This window comes from Lepidochelys kempii, chromosome 4 (assembly GCF_965140265.1).
Source record: "Lepidochelys kempii isolate rLepKem1 chromosome 4, rLepKem1.hap2, whole genome shotgun sequence".
Taxonomy (NCBI): domain Eukaryota; kingdom Metazoa; phylum Chordata; order Testudines; family Cheloniidae; genus Lepidochelys; species Lepidochelys kempii.
The window spans coordinates 131,425,899-131,445,840 of record NC_133259.1 but is presented as its reverse complement, the minus strand read 5'-3'; the positions used below and the strand labels follow the sequence as shown (position 1 = coordinate 131,445,840).

The 19,942-nt window shown below is 41.3% G+C and overlaps 1 protein-coding gene across 10 annotated transcripts in view; it reads left to right on the top strand.

The window, feature by feature from the left end:
- Nucleotides 1–19,942, top strand: part of CTNNA2 (catenin alpha 2) — a 784,792-nt gene that overhangs the window by 603,349 nt on the left and 161,501 nt on the right. For all 10 annotated transcript variants that reach the window (XM_073342914.1, XM_073342915.1, XM_073342917.1 and 7 more), the window contains one exon: nt 18,068–18,148. In XM_073342914.1, the coding sequence (XP_073199015.1) occupies nt 18,068–18,148 (81 nt within the window). The remainder of the gene's footprint in view (nt 1–18,067; nt 18,149–19,942) is intronic.

Sequence of the window (19,942 nt, the reverse complement as noted above, 5' to 3'; positions counted from 1 at the left end):
TCCCAGGCTTGCTTCCATCTCCATTAATTTAAAATGATAGCTAAAGTTACAGCATGTGTCCAATTAATTCTCATGCACATTGTTTGCTTGCAGGTGGGTTTTCCGTTGGAGGTGTGCCAGACTGGGAAAGGCTTGCTGCCAAACACACAAGTCATTGCTCTCAGAGAGTTTGACACATGCACTAACCTGATATTATGTAGGCAGTACAGTAATATGCCAAGAGAAAGCTAGCGGTGGAGAGTAACAGTGATTTCACTGATGGAAAAAGCACATCGGCCCAAATCATTTGAAGATATGGTTTCAGTGTAAACTGTAATTAAATGAGGCCCAGAGAATGGGTTGGCAAACAAAGAGAGAGAGCACGGAGGGGAGGAGGGAGATGACAGAGTAGGGGAGAAAGTAGGAAAGCACATTTGAAAAGCATTTAATTCCCTGCTATAAACCAGTTTGTCTCTTCCAGTATTAACTGCCTGTGTCCCTTACATTAGATTTTATTTTAGGAGGACACTTCCTTCATTGACACCCACCTATCAGATAGAGTGTGGACATTGAGAACGGAGACAAATTGTGTAGGGTCACCGGAGGAACATAATGTGAGGAAATTGAGAAAAGGGACATGTAGACATGATATCAGGATATATACCCTTATGGCAAGATCTGGGAAGGACTCAACCAAGTGAAGTAGTAGAAACCCCCTTGCTCCAGACATTTAAAAGCAGATTGGGCAAAGCACTATCAATTGCACTATCCAGAATAATCCTGCAATTAATTCTTGAAGATAGGCTAGATATTTTCTGTCTCAGATTTTTAAGATGATGCGATACCTATGCTGTAAAAGATGAACCAAAAATAAATAGACCTGGTAAAATATATTTTAAAAGTTACAGTTGGCACTTCAGCATGTTCATTAAGACAAGCAGTTACATGTAAATCAGCAACTAGTCTCATGATTGGATATGCCTACCTTTTTGCTAATTGTTTGTCCACATTTCCAAAAATCTCTTCCTTTGTAAGTGATGTGTTCTTGTTCACAATGCCTCTCTAACAGAAGGAAAAGAGGTGAAAAAAGACCCCCCCCCCCAGGAGACAATAGGGTCAAATATTGTAGCCAAATATAACTTTTTAAAAATGTTGTTCCTAGCAGTCGAACTATCTTAGTGGTTATCCTGCTTGATCTAAAAAGCTAAAGAAGGTGAGGCCTGAGCAGTACTTCAGAGGGAAATTTCCAAGGTGTGCCTTCGCGCTGCAGGAAAAGTTATAGGTAATTCATCTGGGGACATTTATCCTGTGAGTCAGCATTTCGGGTCTAATTAGCATGGTGTTGGGGAGAGGAATTTTGCTGGATACATTGTCCTTTGAATGAGACTTAAAACTCAGATTCTGGCCAGCTGTGGTCACTTAAGCTATGTCTACACTATGAGGTAGGGATCTGTTTTCCCTGCTTTTGTGCACAGCTTAGCCTTAGCAGTATGCATCCGATGAAGTGAGCTGTAGATCACGAAAGCTTATGCTCAAAAAATTGGTTAGTCTCTAAGGTGCCACAAGTACTCCTTTTCTTTTTGCGAATACAGACTAACACAGCTGTTACTCTGAAGCTTAGCCTTGCTGAGAACATATCCACCTGTTTCAGGCAAGTTTGCACTTGGCATGGCTAAGCCATGCATCCACTCCTGCTGCCTGTTCTCCCATAGCTACACTGCTATTTATATTCATACTACCTGTAGCTCATAGTGTAAAAAATAGCCATTTTTTTAAACAGTAGGAGTGCTAATCCAACTATTCTTGCCAAAGTGTAATTTAGGGAAATCCATTGCACCTCCTTACATTTCCCTTGGATTTTAAATGCACTTAGTATTGTTTGCTATTTGTCTTAATAGTTTCATGGAGTTTCTCTGTTCTGTGAGAATAGTTGATGTGTTTCACCCCTACAGTTTTCTTACCCACTCATTGGACTGTTGTAAAATTTCAGTGGTTAGCTTTTTAAAACACTTAGAGATTCTTGAGCAGAAAGCAGTGGAGAAGATTAAATTATTATTATTGTTATTAAGTATTATTATACTTATTATTAATATTCATATTACTGTTGATAGAATGAGAATGTAATTTTGTTAAGAGAGTTATGATTTCATTCTAGCTTCTTTTCCTTACATAGCCCCATCATGTGAATGGGGACATGTGCTTACTGCCTCTTCCCTTTTCCTTGAATCATCTGAGATTATGAAACAGAGCAGTGGAGATATAAAAGCAGATTGCAATTCACAGCTGGGAAGCAGTTGATTCTTAAATTAGGAGTTTGTGGTGGACACTATGTAAATGGCTGGCAATGAAGAAATTAGAATAATTTAGCTTTCCAGAGTAAGTGATTCTGACCTTCTAAATGAAGGCATCTGCAAGCTTTCATTGAAAAGGTGAGGACGATGGATCTTCATCAACTGTAAATTGTCGTGCAGTGGAGGTATGGCAGTTTACACCAGCTGAGCTTCTGCCTCCAGAAGTATTTTTTTTTATAAGCACTAAATTGTAACAGAACAATTTTTGTACATTAGTGTCTTCTGAGCCGAACTGTATGATTTATCCCATGGAAACGCGGCTATTTTTTTCCAGTTTAGCACTGTCAATAGCCAATCCAAGTTGAAGGCATTCTTAAACTACTCTAAAGATCTTATCAGTACAAACCTTTAAATTGGTATGCCGATGTATGTAATTGTACTGAGGTTGCCTTGAGAAAAACGTATCTAAAAATGTGAATAATTTTTCTAGCATACAAGGTTCCAGTTTCAACAAATATATTATTATATCCTGAGAGCCTAATCCTTTCGAGGTGCTGAGTACCAGGCAATGCCAATGACTTCCTAGAGCTGGTCCTTTCTAGAGCCTGAATGTTTACTTCCTTGTAATTTTAAAGTCAGTGTGATGAAAGCAACCCCAAAGTGGTGCCTATATTTCTTTATCTTAGAACGTAGTTTTAATGTGAGTGATCACTTGACCCCAGATTTTCAAACTCCCAGGAGGTGCTAGGCCAATATTTAGGCACATTTCACAAAATCCTTGCTCAGCTACTGACTAACTCTAGAGGCATCTGCATTCCCTAAGTGCCTAAATTTTCACTGTAAAAGTCCCTAGGTGCCTGAGTTTCCGCTGCTGGGTTTGCACACTGCCACCTCAGACAGGAGCCCAGACACCTATCTCTCGCCTCAGCCCCAGTGGGATTCTCAAAGTAGTTGTTATCCTGCCTATCTTGCCTACAGGGCCCAATGAAGGAAACATGCTCAGGGCTGTGAATTCCACTGATTGGCTATGTGCCTAAAAGTTAGGTATTGCCAGGCCTAAGTTGCCTCTATGTATCTAGCCCCTAATAGGAGCTTTTCAAAAGCAGCTAGGCAGGTTAGGCACCGAACTGCCATTGAAATCAATGAGAATTAGGCTTTACATAATACTACTAGGTGCCAATCCTGTCTGCTGTTGAAAACCTGCCCCGTAGGGCCAGGTCTGTAAAGGTACTTACACATTGCAGTGCCTCACCCCTAGTTGCGCCACCACCTAATGGAAGTCTCAGCCCTGAGTTAGGTGCCCAGACTCCCTGTGCATTGTATGGGGAGAGTCAGGTGCCTAAGGAAGCAACTCTCATCCTGTCCAAGATGGCCAGGAGTGAAATGCTGAGGAGAGAGGCAGGAAGAGAAGAAGAGTTTAAGGGTGCCCATGGCTTTGGTTTGAGCGAGGGCGCCAAGCAGTGCATTAGCTGTGTAATGCCATCAGTGCTTGGTGACTTTATGAATGCCAACAGGCAGAAGGTTAGGCGCCTAAGGGGCTAGGCAGCAGCTGAGTGGCAATTTTGAGAATGTCACTGGCTTCAAATTATGGACTCAGGTGTCTAAAGAGGTGGTGAGGTGCGCTGTAACAGGCATGGCAGGGCCCCTTTTGCTCCTGCCTCTGTTAGGTTCACAAAGTCACTCTGATCCCCTGGGGTTAGTAATCACTGGTGCAGTTTAGTCACCAGCTTGGTCCCACCACCATTTCATCCCTGCTTCTGCTTCCACTCCCTGCCTTTTCATTGCTCCCTCCCTGGCTTCCTTCCTCTGAGGCTTTTATACAGCCCCAGGCTAATTAGGCGGTAGCTGTCTCTGCTTCCCCTATTAGGGCCAGGTTACCCCTGGCCAACACTAATGTATTCCCTTAAATGGAAACTGACATGGCAGAGGGCTGAATCAGCAACCCTTTGCCCAGCACCCTGTCACAGCACAAATACCTTATGTGGAAAAGGAAGGGATTGAAGCTGTGTACTCGCACACAGTATCCTTAGGAACTCTTGAGAATTCATAGAGGCATAGCACCCTGAAATTAACAGGTAATATTAGTGATACAATTATCCCGCCATTTTAAAATCCAGCTGCAATATTTGTCTTTCTGATTTCTACTGGCTGATGACATGCCATGCAAAAAAGAATATCCTTCTGTTTGGATTGGATTACTGCAATGCATTCTCCACTTGATGACCATTCAGAGGATTTAACTGGTGCAGGAGGCAGCAGCCAAATTACTCAACCGTGTTAGATGCAATTATGGGGTATTTTTCACCCTAGAAGTGTCAGTAGAAAGTGACCTTGTTATGTAAACGAAGAGCAAAGTTCTGTTTATAGTTTGTAAAACACTCTGGGATCCTTTGGGTTGAAAGTCGCTATATAGTAGAAATATATAATTAACTATTGTATTAATTGCACTTATCTATTATACCACACACACTTTCAAACGTATTATCTGATAACAATCCTGTGGCTGAAAGGGACCTTGAGAGGTCCTCTAGTCCATCCCCCTGCACTGAGGCAGGACCAAGTATACCTAGGCCATCCCTGACAGATGTTTTTCTAACCTATCCTTAAAAACCTCTAATGATGGGGATTCCACACCCAAACCTGGAAGCCTATTCCAGTACTTAATTATTATTATCGTTAGAAAGCTTTTCCTAATATCTAACCTAAATTTCCCTCGCTGCAGATTTAGCTCATTACTTCGTGGCCTACCTTGAATGGACATGGAGAATAACTGATTACTTTTCTCTTTATAACAGCCCTTAAAATACCTGAAGACTGCTATCAGGTGTCCCCCCCCCCCCCCCCGGTCTTCTTTTCTCAAGACTAAACATGCCCAGGTTTTTTTAAACTTTCCTCAGAGGTCAGGTTTTCTAAACCTCTGATCCTTTGTGTTGCTCTCCTCTGGATTCTCCAATTTGTCCACACCTTTCTTATAGTGTGGTGCCAAAACTGAAACCAGGACTCCAGCTGAGGCCTCACCAGTGCCAAGTAGAATCATAGAATCATAGAATATCAGGGTTGGAAGGCACCTCAGGAGGTCATCTAGTCCAACCCCCTGCTCAAAAGCAGGACCCATACCCAATTAAATCATCCCAGCCAGGGCTTTGTCAAGCCTGACCTTAAAAACTCCTAAGGAAGGAGATTCTACCACCTCCCTAGGCAACGCATTCCAGTGTTTCACCACGCTCCTAGTGAAAAAGTTTTTCCTAATATCCAACCTAAACCTCCCCCACTGCAACTTGAGACCATTACTCCTTGTCCTGTCCTCTTCCACCACTGAGAATAGTCTAGAACCATCCTCCCTGGAACTACCTCTCAGGTAGTTGAAAGCAGCTATCAAATCCCCCCTCATTCTTCTCTTCTGCAGACTAAACAATCCCAGTTCCCTCAGCCTCTCCTCATAGCTCATGTGTTCCAGACCCCTAATCATTTTTGTTGCCCTTCGCTGGACTCTCTCCAATTTATCCACATCCTTCTTGAAGTGTGGGGCCCAAAACTGGACACAGTACTCCAGATGAGGCCTCACCAATGTTGAATAAAGGGGGACGATCACGTCCCTCGATCTGCTCGCTATGCCCCTACTTATACATCCCAAAATGCCATTGGCCTTCTTGGCAACAAGGGCACACTGCTGGCTCATATCCAGCTTCTCGTCCACTGTCACCCCTAGGTCCTTTTCCGCAGAACTGCTGCCTAGCCATTCGGTCCCTAGTCTGTAGCTGTGCATTGGATTCTTCCGTTCTAAGTGCAGGACCCTGCACTTATCCTTATTGAACCTCATCAGATTCCTTTTGGCCCAATCCTCCAATTTGTCTAGGTCCCTCTGTATCCTATCCCTGCCCTCCAGCGTATCTACCACTCCTCCCAGTTTAGTATCATCCACAAATTTGCTGAGAGTGCAATCCACACCATCCTCCAGATCATTTATGAAGATATTGAACAAAACCGGCCCCAGGACCGACCCCTGGGGCACTCCACTTGACACCGGCTGCCAACTAGACATGGAGCCATTGATCACTACCCGTTGAGCCCGACAATCTAGCCAACTTTCTACCCACCTTATAGTGCATTCATCCAGCCCATACTTCCTTAACTTGCTGACAAGAATACTGTGGGAGACCGTGTCAAAGCTTTGCTAAAGTCAAGATGCAATTCATCCACTGCTTTCCCTTCATCCCCAGAACCAGTAATCTCATCATAGAAGGTGATTAGATTAGTCAGGCATGACCTTCCCTTGGTGAATCCATGCTGACTGTTCCTGATCACTTTCCTCTCATGTAAGTGCTTCAGGATTGATTCTTTGAGGACCTGCTCCATGATTTTTCCAGGGACTGAAGTGAGGCTTACTGGCCTGTAGTTCCCAGGATCCTCCTTCTTCCCTTTTTTAAAGATTGGCACTACATTAGCCTTTTTCCAGTCATCCGGGACTTCCCCCTTTCACCACGAGTTTTCAAAGATAATGGCCAATGGCTCTGCAATCACAGCCGCCAGTTCCTTTAGCACTCTCGGATGCAACTCATCCAGCCCCATGGACTTGTGCACGTCCAGTTTTTTCTAAATAGTCCCTAACCACCTCTTTCTCCACAGAGGGCTGGCCATCTATTCCCCATGTTGTGATGCCCAGAAGAGCAGTCTGGGAGCTGACCTTGTTTGTGAAGACGGAGGCAAAAAAAGCATTGAGTACATTAGCTTTTTCCACATCCTCCGTCACTAGGTTGCCTCCCTCATTCATTAAGGGGCCCACACTTTCCTTGGCTTTCTTCTTGTTGCCAACATACCTGAAGAAACCCTTCTTGTTATTCTTAACATCTCTCGCTAGCTGCAGCTCCAGGTGCGATTTGGCCCTCCTAATTTCATTCCTACATGCCTGAGCAATATTTTTATACTCTTCCCTGGTCATATGTCCAACCTTCCACTTCTTGTAAGCTTCTTTTTTATGCTTAAGATCTGCTAGGATTTCACCGTTAAGCCAAGCTGGTCGCCTGACATACTTACTATTCTTTCGACATATCGGGATGGTTTGTCCCTGTAACCTCAATAGGGATTCCTTGAAATACAGCCAGCTCTCCTGGACTCCTTTCCCCTTTATGTTAGTCCCCCAGGGGATCCTACCTATCCGTTCCCTGAGGGAGTCGAAGTCTGCTTTCCTGAAGTCCAGGGTCCGTATCCTGCTGCTTACCTTTCTTCCCTGTGTCAGGATCCTGAACTCAACCAACTCATGGTCACTGCCTCCCAGATTCCCATCCACTTTTGCTTCCCCTACTAATTCTTCCCGGTTTGTGAGCAGCAGGTCAAGAAAAGCTCCCCCCCCCAGTTGGCTCCTCTAGCACTTGCACCAGGAAATTGTCCCCTACGCTTTCCAAAAACTTCCTGGATTGTCTATGCACCGCTGTACTGCTCTCCTAGCAGATATCAGGAAAATTAAAGTCACCCATGAGAACCAGGGCATGCGATCTAGTAGCTTCCGCGAGCTGCCGGAAGAAAGCCTCATCCACCTCATCCCCCTGGTCCGGTGGTCTATAGCAGACTCCCACCACTACGTCACTCCTGTTGCTCACACTTCTAAACTTAATCCAGAGACACTCAGGTTTTTCTGCAGTTTCGTACCGGAGCTCTGAGCAGTCATACTGCTCCCTTATATACAGTGCTACTCCCCCACCTTTTCTGCCCTGCCTATCCTTCCTGAACAGTTTATAACCATCCATGACAGTACTCCAGTCATGTGAGTTATCCCACCAAGTCTCTGTTATTCCAATCTACTTGTTATTCCAAGTAGAGTGGGATAGTTGCCTCCCGTGTCTTACACACGACACTCCTGTTAATACACCCGCAAATGATATTAGCCTTTTATGCAGCTGCATCGCGTTGTTGACTCATATTCAATTTGTGAGCCACTGGAAGCACCACTTCCGTTTCAGCAGTATCACTGCTGAGCCAGTTATTCCCCATTTTTTAGTGAATACTGACTATGCAAATAGCATTTATACAGTGATGTTTAATATTAAAGTAACAGGCAGATGATTGAAACAATGGTCAGTTTATCTAATATTTTTGATGTTACTAACTAAAAAATATTGGTGTTTTATTTAAGCCTTTTCTCCCACCTTTGAAACCTCCAACTTTTTCCCCTCTTGCAATTTTTCTTTTAAACAGCTCAATGGGATTTATGTATCGTTATGGAAACTATCCTGGATCTTGAATGGCTCTGGGGCTAACATGCACAACAAATGTTGTGGAAAAAAATACATACTACAGTCATGCATAGCTGGATGTACTGTTTACATAAATAAACCGTTTGCCATTGCAGAGCCATAATGTTCCCATAAGTTCAGCATCACAGAGTAGCATCAGAAGAATATGTTTTGTCCACTAATTAACCACTTTGTGATAACTGGTATATGTGGTATTTTTAATGGCAATTGCTGTTTGCAGCAACGAGTGTAATCAAGCCCTAATCCTGATTGGGGTCTCTGAAGCCTACTGAAGTCAACAGAAACACTCCCCTACACCACAATCCCCTACCCCCCCACCCCACCCCGATGAGAAGATGAGAGATAAATGTTAGTCACATCATTTGACATACACCAGGAAGCTGTTCAGATGTGACGTGATGAGGGCTAAATAGGAGCCTTTCTTGACTGGAATATTGGATTGTTTCCACATTACTAATATATTACTAATTGTTTAAGCATCCCAGGCCAAATTACATTCATCTGTGTGACACAGTAAACCAGGGAACACATCTACACATTGTTTATAGTGGAGTTATAGAAATCAGACATTGAATTCATATACATAATGAAGCTTTGTGCTCCAAACATATTAACATGTTCTCCATCTCATGGTTTACTCCTCTTACATTGCCTTCATTTTACTGTGCATGCCAAAACCAAATATGTGTGGGTAGCTGGCCCTTTAAAGGGGATACTGCCGGCTGGTCTATACTCCCCATCATGTGCCATAGCCTTTTAACAGTTTGGGCTGGTCGGATACTCAATGCCTGAGGAGATATGGGGAGAGGAAAGGGGTCCCAGGAAGAAGTAGCATTTACAGGGACTCCTGTTCTGTATTTTTTTAAGGGACTATGATCTGGAACCGTGCTGAGAGGATGGGACAAAGTGCTTCTCTTCCCCAGGCAAAGAAGAATGAGCTAGCAGTAGGAGCAAGCATAAATGCTGCCCTCCTCCTGCATAGAGGGCAGATACCTGTAGACACTGCAGAGAGCAAGAAGGCTTCTATGAGGGCCCAGAGTTTAGGGAGAAGACAGTAGCAGGGGGAAGTAGGCCTGATGAACCCTCCCAGCCTGAGGGTGACTGGGAAAAGGGCCAGCTGGAGGAGAAGCTGCCGCAGGCTCGACAGCTGGCCCAAAGTAGGACTCCAGCTCCAAGGAAAAGAGGCCCCAGTCTTAAGGAGAGGGACGGAAGGATTGTCTGATGTACAACCCAGTTCTGGGAGGAGGGCTGGGACCTCCTGCACATGGGTGGAAACTGAGCAGGATTTTGACACAGGTGTGAGAATGGGTGGGTGTGAACTTGAGTGGCTAAATAAGTAAGTTACCCTCTGTAGAATGAGAGAGTAAACCAGACCTGCAAAGAGGGATTGAACTCGTCTGGGTAACTTTGAAAAGACCCCAGGGGCACTAAGTGCAACTTGCCTTCAGGGCCACAACAGGCCAAAAGGGGTATGCTGGAGAGGCACATGCCTTTATGACTGTTATATCTGCATCTCTGTGATGCTGTGTACAGAGAGCGAATTGATGCCACTGGCAGGGCGATAGTGCTAATTACACCAACAAAGATCTGTCTGGAGATGTTTAATGTGATTGAAAACCCATGAAGACAGTTGGGGGGAATTTTGAGTTTGGCACTTGTGTTAATGAACAAGTTACTAGTCTCCACTGAGCCATAGCCTGGAACTGACTTAAAGCTTGGAAGGTCCCTGAATAAACACAATAGGTCAGTTAGGCAAGGTAGTTAACATACAGTAATCTTTCTGCTCTGTCCTTGCAGATTTTCTGTGTGAGCTGAGCCAGCCTACCTCTATGTAAATGCCTCTACATAAACAACAGTATTAATTTAACTTAAGAAAGGCTTGTCTAGGAATAAGAATCCCAAGTGGGGCTCTTTTCCTAATCTATGCAAAGTTTCCCACTGCTCCTTCACTTAATCATGGAAATAGACAAGAGAAAAATGGGACGTACACATTAAAACTTAGTATGTGATAAATCCCTAACAAAATTGTGTGTGTACACAGTTACAGGCACACACTTTGAATTAGGCCAGATTGAGTGAGTGCATATTATTAGGAGGCATTTCTACTATTCAAAAATGAAAATATATCCTGGTATTACTTAAAAGCATAGTTGAAATCCTGGCCCCAGTGAAGTCAATGGGAGTTTTGCCATTGACTTCAGTGGAGCCAGAAATTCACCCCATGTGTCTAAGAGTTAAAAAGGTTTGTTGTCTTCTTGGGAGGGTGCTAGAAAGAAGGAAGCAGAAGATTTTTTCTTTTTAATAGATGAGTGGAAGGCCCTTTCTTAAACTAAAGCTGGGGAAAGTATAAAATTAAATAGGATGATTTTTTTCTAAAAAAGATGACGTAAATGTAGGCAATTTTTTCCACAGTAAAGATTCAGCTGAGCATTAAACCATTGCCTGTTTTCCCAAAGTGATTCAAAGCATGTTAGCCAATTGAAATTGTGATATATATGTTGAACCATGTCTAACTATGTTACTGTGCCAGGGTGCAGAGATAAAAAAGGGTTAATTAAATATGGCTTTCTCAAGTGACAAAAGGTTAACTGGTGCTAATTCTCATTAAAATGTCCGTAGTATACTGTTCTCTGGCAGCTTTGTCATTTGAACATCTATCCCTATTTTGCTCTAGTTAATCTGGTTAAAATTGGTTTGTATGTGGCTGATATATACATATATATATATATATATATATATATATATATATATATATATATATATATATACACAGAGAGAGAGAGAGAAAGTGTTTAAAACTTTCTATCACTTCCAAAATTTTTTGTTGTTTTTCTTAATATGTCAGATATTACATATTTTTACTTAATGTATGGCTAATGCAGTATTCTATTCAGATTATTCATATGGGGACCTGACTTTTTATCCAAAATATATTTTCCTGACCATTGTCTCCACTTAGCCTGGGGTTTTCAAATATCATTGACATTTACCTTTATTTGATGGGATAGGTGGAATAGTCTTCTCCTGACCCGACTTAGTCTCCTTTTATAGACCACAGGGCTAAAAATACCAGTGCATATTTTCCTATCTTCCCACTTAAAGCTGCCACTTGAGTCTGTTGTTTTGTCTGTTTTTTCTAGTACTACGTTTCAGTTCATCACTTTTATGAAGATGTTGAACAGAAACATAGTTTTAAAGGAGTGATGTTGTTCGGCAGTGAAAAGAAGATATTAGGACTGGTATATTTTTGAAGATGAATGTATACCTTAACAGTGTGGTGTTGCAGCTGTGAATAAACTCTAATCGTGGAGGCATCTACCAAGGTGATAGTTAAAAGTATGTTAAGGAACGGTAGCTTTTGGATCAATAGATAATCTTCACACCTGTCTCCTTTGGGCTAAATTACTGGATAAATGACAGCAGGTCTGTCTTGGTCATGCAGCATGTCATACATGATGAGACTGAGCTATCCCAGCTTTCACTTATCTGAGCAGAGAAGACAGAAGGTGTCTGAGTGTGTAAAAACGATAGCATCTTCTGATTCCTTCTCACACAGCTGGAGAAGGGTTTTTTTTTTTTTGTATTGTAATAAATTGAACCATTATTCTGTCTAGCCTTCCAGATAAGATGTCTTAAAGGGAGAAGTAGGTAGTTTCTTCCATACTTTTTACTTTGAAGTCTTCCTTTTTATTGGTGACATAACAACAAATGTGCCGTCTGTCTGCACCAGAACAATGCAGCTCTGTAATCACAGAAGCAACTTTGATTCCTGTGTAGCACCTACCTCAGCCCTGTTTGTACGTGGGTTTACAGTCACCTTTCTTCTGGCTAATCAAATCTAGCTTTTGAGGCTTTTGAGGCTGAGTAATAATGCTCAGTCGGGTGATTATTCAGCATACATGATCTCAGCTCAAGGTCCCTTTTTCATCTCTATGCCTTTATAATAATGTTCATCATCACAATTATCTAAGCACCTCCAATATTAAAAAAATATAAATTCACCCTTAGTTGTGTTGTGTGTGTCAGTTTCAGGAGTTGTTTTTTTTTAACTCTAATAACTCACATTTGTGTAGTATTTAATTTTATGCAAAACTGGCAGCAGAGTTCCTCTGTAATAGCTAAGCCTCCTCCCTAAAGTCTGATAACATCACATACACAATACACCGTAGTGTATTCCCCAACTCTTTTCCCCATACTGATTTCTAGGGCTGCAAAAGAATGTTCTGTAAATGCCTTCAAGCTGGTCAAAGTGGGTCTTGATTACTAAGCAGGTATAAGGAATAGCAGGTATCATGGTTATGGAAATATGTTTAGAGAGAAAGATATACCTTTAATTCAGTTTCATGCACCTGTGAACAGCTCATGAGAAAATTGTCTTAAGAATAAAAACCACTACAAGTTAGAACACCTCATTGCACTGGCGGATGAAATTCCTTCCACACTGACTCCTAATTCTGTGCGTGGAGTATTTGGGATACTCTCGTTATTTGCTCTAAGTAAATTGAGTTATTGTATTAGCTTAAAAATAACTCTGTGGCAACTGTTGACTTTGACTTTGCTCAATTTATGGAGGCCAGTTAATGTTTTTTTCTGTTTCATGGTTCAGGAAGTATTTTTGACTGTTGAGTTTTGAGAGGGGGAAAATAACTGGAGTGTCACACACTTGGTTGTTCATGGAGGCTGAGCACTCTGTGCTCTCCAACGTTTTATGTGTAAATAGCTTTTTAGGCTTACAAACCATCTGAGAAGTTATCTGGGAGTGGGAGGGGGAAATTCTTAGCTTGGCTGCTCCCATAAATTGAGACTGTAGTGGAAGCTGAGGCTGTGAGAGTAATGAAATCCCCATTTCCCAGCTAATAGACATCACAGAAACAATGAAATCATAGGACTGGAAGGGACCTCAAGAGGTCATCAAGTCCAGTCCCCTTCATTCATGGCAGGATTGATTATTATCTAGACCATCCCTGACAGGTGTTTGTCTAACCTGCTCTTAAATATCTCCAGTGATGGAGATTCCACAAATTCCCTATGCAATTTATTCCAGTGCTTAACCATCCTGACAGGAAGTTTTTCCTAATGTCCAACCTAAACTGCCCTTGCTGCAATTTAAGCCCATTGCTTCTTGTCCTATCCTCAGAGGTTAAGAAGAACAATTTTTCTCCCTTCTCCTTGTAACAACCTTGTATGTACTTGAAAACTGTTATCATGTCCCCTCTCCGTCTTCTCTTATCTAGACTAAACTAATCCAGTTTTTTCAATCTTCTCTCCCATGTCATGTTTTCTAGACCTTTAATCATTTTTGTTGCTCTTCTCTGGACTTTATCTCATTTGTCCACATCTTTCCTGAAATGTGGAGCCCAGAACTGGACACAATATTCCAGCTGAGGCCTAATCAGCGAGGAGTAGAGCAGAAGAATTATTTCTCATGTCTTCTCTACAAAACTCCTGCTAATACATCCCAGAATGATAATTGCTTTTTTTGTAAAATTGTCTGCAAACTTTATAAGAGTACTCTCTATACCATTATCTCAATCATTGATGAAGATATTGAACAGAACTGGATCCAGAACTGACCCCTGCAGGTCCCCACTAGATATGCCCTTCCAGTTTGACTGTAAACCACTGATAACTGCTCTCTGGGAATGGCTTTCCCCCCTAGTCACAAGGCTTGTTACCCTGGCAAAGAAAGCTTTTAGGTTGGTTTGATGCAATTTGTTCTTAACAAATCCTTGCGGACTGTTACTTATCACCTTATTATCCTCTAGGTGTTTGCAAATCTATTGTTTAATTATTTGCTCCATTATTTTTCTGGGTACTGAAGTTAAGCTGATTGGTCTGTAATTTCCTGGGTTGTCCTTATTTCCCTTTTTTATAGATTGGAATTATATTTGTCCGTTTCCCATCCTCTGGAATCTTTCTCATCTTCCACAGTTTTTTGAAGATAATCACTAATAGATTCATAGAATATCAGAGTTGGAAGGGACCTCAGGAGGTCATCTAGTCCAACCCCCTGCTCAAAGCAGGACCAATCCCCAGTTTTGCCCCAGAACCCCCTAAATGGCCCCCTCAGGGATTGAATTCACAGCCTTGGGTTTAGCAGGCCAATGCTCAAACCACTGAGCTATCCCTCCCCCCAAATACTTGTCAGGAGCCCATTGAAAAAGACCCATCCCAGTTTGCTGAAAAGAAATCAGACAAGGCGAGGAATGGCTCCCAGGCTATTTGGATGGTACTAAAATTGATGGAGATGGTAATGTGAAAATGTCCTGACAGAGATATAATATGTGAATAGTTAAGCTTGAGTTGTGATGCTGGAATCACTGACCTGGCTGAAGCTGATGCGTGTGCCCCGCATCTCCACCTTCCCCTGTATCTGGGTTACTCATGCCAGAGCCTCTTTGGGCCTCCCATTTCCTTCTCCCTCCCATGTCTGGGGCTGTGTGGGCCCCACATTCCCTTCTTCCACACATGCCATTGGTTCTGCATCTCTCTCTCACACTTCCAAAGTACTTTTTATGCCCCCTGGATTGGAAGGGAGGAACAGAGAAATACCATGATATTGGGTATAGGCCTCATTTTGTCAGTCAGTTCCCTTCAAGGAACGCAGGCAGAAGATCTTCCCCGTAACAATTTCTATACAAGAGTTTTTAAAGACTACAATAAATACATTTTTATAACATATAAATTTTCAGCCAACAACAGATGGGATTTGACAGAGTTGCTGGATGCTATGTAACATCATGTGCCCTACCATTTTTGCCAATAATGCTGTTTATTTAAGGTGTTTGTCTTGCTCTCCTGTTTAAAACTGTGTACTGGGGGAGGCATTGTAACCCTTTAGAAATGTAAACAGCAATGACAGAGGAATTTCTCAGGAGGGAGTGACATGACTTCCAAAGCATGTTGGGTCAATCAAAATCATGTGTTGAAATTAAGATGGTGTACATTTAGGCTGAATGTCACCCAGAATTATCCTGAGCGTGAGTAGTCGTGTAAGACATCAGAACAGTCTCCCAAGAAATTACATTCGGGACATTCACAACTGAATTGCAAAGGCTAGATCCTCAGCTACAGTAGAGTTCTGCTTGCACAGGACCTGGTTGTGAGGGGGAGGGGAAACGAGAAAAATATGGATGTATCCCATCTCTGTTCTCCCCCAGGACTTTTGATTTTGGTTCAGTCCATGGCATAATTTAGACAATCCTCAGGTTCGCTGCTACAAATTATTGTGCCTTGCAATGGCTCTTAGAATGGCTGGAGATAGCCACAGCACAGCACGCTCTATCTTTGTCCCTCATCAGCCCTGGCTTGGCCCCTGCACTGAGAGGGTTGAACTCTGGGGGAATTACCAGCTGCCTGGTCAGGGCAGCTTTATGATCCATTTTAATGGGTGCTAAATGGAATTGCTTGATCCTGCATCACAGAAATCAAGGAAGGACCCAAGAAAAATTTACACTGCACCAAATTAGTACAAAAATGCTAGTCAATTGTTGCGTAGTGATGTGACTATTTAAAAAGTTCATCCTGAAGTGGCTTTAAATTCTGTTGATTAGCTTATTAATTATTATCATTTTGCTAATATGCAGAGTAACTTGCATTGTTTATCAGCAGCTCTTTTTACATAACAATGAGGTATTATCCCTATGACAGCAATAAATGTGGATTAAAACATTTCATACAGTTGTACCTCTTGCCACAGCTCTGTGATCAGAACTTCACCCGGTAGCCAGCTAGATGAGAGAGGAGAAAGAGAGACCTTACATAACATTACATACATGGAGTCACGCAACAGAGAAATGAAAGTGGCATTGAATACTAATGTCACCAACCCTTGTTACTGCAAACAGTTAATATATATATATATATATATATATATATATATATAACAGAGTTACTGGATTTTTTTTTATGAGAGTACCACTTTATATTCTAAGTTTAAACTAGCACCTCGACTGTATTTATATATTATATAGACCAGCACACTTGACAATCTCTCTTCTGTTGCCACAATTTAAATATGTTTTGATTACATATCATATCAGTCCAAATCTCTTTCCTTTTTTATGTTAAATTTCACCTTGACAAACTGTAGGCTAACCACTTAAAAACATGGTGCCCACTAACTTGACTGACACACTAGGGACTTGGGGTAGGGGGAAAGACACACCTGTAATGCAAACTCACCAGTGGGCTACACAAATATCTTCTGTTGTAAAATATTGAAGGGGTATATTGTTCCTGTTCTCTCCTGTGGGTGTGTACAATTCACTTCAGTCGGTTTATCATTGATTTTTTTTTTCTGAACCTAAGGAGTAAAATTGTATTTTGTTTGAAATCCTATTGTCGTTTGCTACTGTAATGTTTGAATTTCGAGATTGAGAAAAGAGGATTTACAGATTCCTGAATGATTATAAATGCATTGGCCTTTTATCAAAATTAACATTACAGTAATACAAGTCAAACATTGACTCAGCTAACTTGTTAAAGCGGAGGATGAGAAGATGACCGTTTAGAGTTGATAGCATAGTCATATGTCTTAGAGAAATCATTATTGAAAGGGTATGTTTAAAAAACCTTTTGAAAGTGAATTTTCAGTAGATCCTAGAAACATATGCAGTTAGGCTCTGTTGGAAGTACAAAATCTTGGTTAATGGTATGTGGGGGATAATTGTAAATATGATATTTGAAAACAGATGTGGGAAAAGAAAATGGGAGAAAGGATTGAAGAGAACTTTGTTGTTCATAAAAAAAAACCCTTATCAAATGGATTTCAATGTGATACAAAATTTAACAAATCTTTAAGAAGCAGCCTTCTCTTAAAAGAAAGATAATACATCTGACAGTCACTTAAAGCTTTTTTGTACCTTGGAATTTTAAAACTTTTTTTTTTTTAACACTAAGCTGCAAAAAACTTCCCCTTTCTTCCCCTCCCCTTTTTAATCTTCATTGAGAATCTGTGCTTCGAGACTTCCTGCACAAGAGAGCGTTTTAAGTGGAAGTCTCCTTTATACTATATCTAACGTCTGCCAGTACAATTCTTGTTACAGTCATATGGAACATTTTCATTCTGTCCTCAAGCTGTTTTGCTGCTTATTATCGTGTTTAACATACCCACCGCCTGGCAGGACAGAGATTAGAAACTCTTAATATTTGTTATATAGTGAGAGGTCTTGCCAGATTTTGGCAGCAAGTGCTATAGCATGCAAACATAATGTATCAGTGCAAAAGTTCTGAACGGTCTAGTGAGTCACATTAATCTCCCTTTTTTATCCTTTTATGAATTGTTCAAAAATCTGCTATACACAGCAGCGTCCCCCTAATAGTGTGGTTGATAACGTATATTGAAAAGAAACCTTGATTTGTGCTGTGATGGGTGCAAACAATACAGAGATAGATTTACTGCATGTATACATAGATATTTAGGTGGCTTTTGAAATGCTTCTTTTGATACATTTTCAGAATTTTAAAACCTATATATTTAGACTGTACTTTTTTGCATCCTTGAACTGTTTTTTTCTAACTGTAAAAACATATTTTTTTAAATAGACTGGGAGAAAAGAAAAAGGGGACCCACTGAACATTGCCATTGATAAGATGACCAAAAAAACGAGGGATCTGCGAAGACAGGTACTTTGTGTTCATTATGCATGTTCATTTTCAAGAAAGTCATTGTTCTGCATGTTCAGACTCTCTTTGACACGAGTAGAATTAGAAAAATGCATGATTTGTTTACAATTTATTATTACATTATAATTAATGGTGGCAGCAGGTTTGGTACCTGCTGAGTAACAATGGAGAAACTGAATTACCTGCTAGATGAATCACCCAGTGCTCTTTATGTCTGGGAGAAGGGAAACACTCTAAGCTTTAGTTAACCCGGGAACCACTAAAGCCAGTTGTGCAGCTACCGACGTACATGCTTATCTTTGCTCACATGAGTAGTCCCATTGAAATACACTAAACTATTCATGTGATAAACGTTAAGCACATGTGTAAGTGTTTGTAGGATGGGAGCCAAAGCCTCTAACATTTTAAAAGGAAACTCAGCTAAAATGCTTGTTAAATGGAAACGGCATATGAATAGGGAGAAGATGGAAAAACAGAAGTGAAAAGGTGCTTATTGCTTTTTCCATACTATGTTTTTTTTCTTATTCTACTAGGCAATGTATTTTGTAACAGAATAATATGATGCAAAACTCTGCAACTGGGGATGGGAAATTGAGTCGGGGAGGATGGAGTTGGATGTTTCCCTCTAAATTAAATCTCCTTGGTGTTTTACCAATTTCACATTAAGGGTAGAAGGATCTTCCTCCTCTTTTGGGTGATGAAATCCCAGCTCTGAGTTGGTCCATGGTTGAGACATTGTCAGAAAGGATCGGCTGGCCAATCAGACCTTTGCTGTACACAAACAGACCAAACTATGCAAATAAGCATGATGACATAAGCACCTAAGTCTGTATTTAGGTACCTGTCTAAGTAGCCTTGCTTGCAGTGGTGCTAGGCATCCACAGTTTTTATGTATGTTCGTGCTCATCACCTTGAAAATTAGGCCATACATTTAGCTACTTCCCTTTTGACACCCAGATTTGAAAATATTGGCCTCAATGCCCATTGCAATACCGTAATAATAAAAACATTGCAGTTTTACAATGTGCTATAGTTGGACCCCCACACAGTATGAATCATCAGCCATGCTGTAGAAAAGCTAACATTATCTCTGTTGCTACAGTTAATGAGAGCAGAAAAATACTGTCTCTCTGCAGGTCCAGCCTCCTGATTTGTGAGACCTCAAACTGCAAGAGTGTGGTTTGCACCACATCTTGTTTCTCACTCTGTTCCCACTGCTAGAGTGAAGTACAAGGTCAACACACGAGTTGCTATTCTGTGTGGGGCTCCCAGCAGACACTTGTATTGCTCACGTCTGAAATCAGGTTCCTGTCTCAGATGGGACTATGTAAAAATGGCACCTCCTTACTCAACACAACTGCTCCTTGTGTGCATTTGGCATCATCTCTACTACTTCAATCACAAAAATAAGTTGGAGCTAATCATGTGAGCAAAGTTAAGTGTATGTCAGTTTTTGTAGAATTGGAACCAAAACCTCTAACATTCTAACTCTGTTTTATTCCTGCTAGCCCTGAAGAGTCTGTTATTTATTCGAGTTATGGTAGTGGCCCAAAGCCCTTCTCATTATAATCAAATCACAAATGTAGTAGGTGGTATGGAAATGAACAGGAAGACAGAGTCACTGCACTGAAGAGTGTATAATCAGAGGGGAAATTGTCCACAGCTAAGAGACATAAACTGCTTTCTGTTTCTCCTTCTGCATCATCAAGAGAATGTGTGCTAATCTCCACTCAGTTACAGATAAGCAACCCCACGTAAGCAATGATATTACACCGGTGTCACTGAGGACATCAT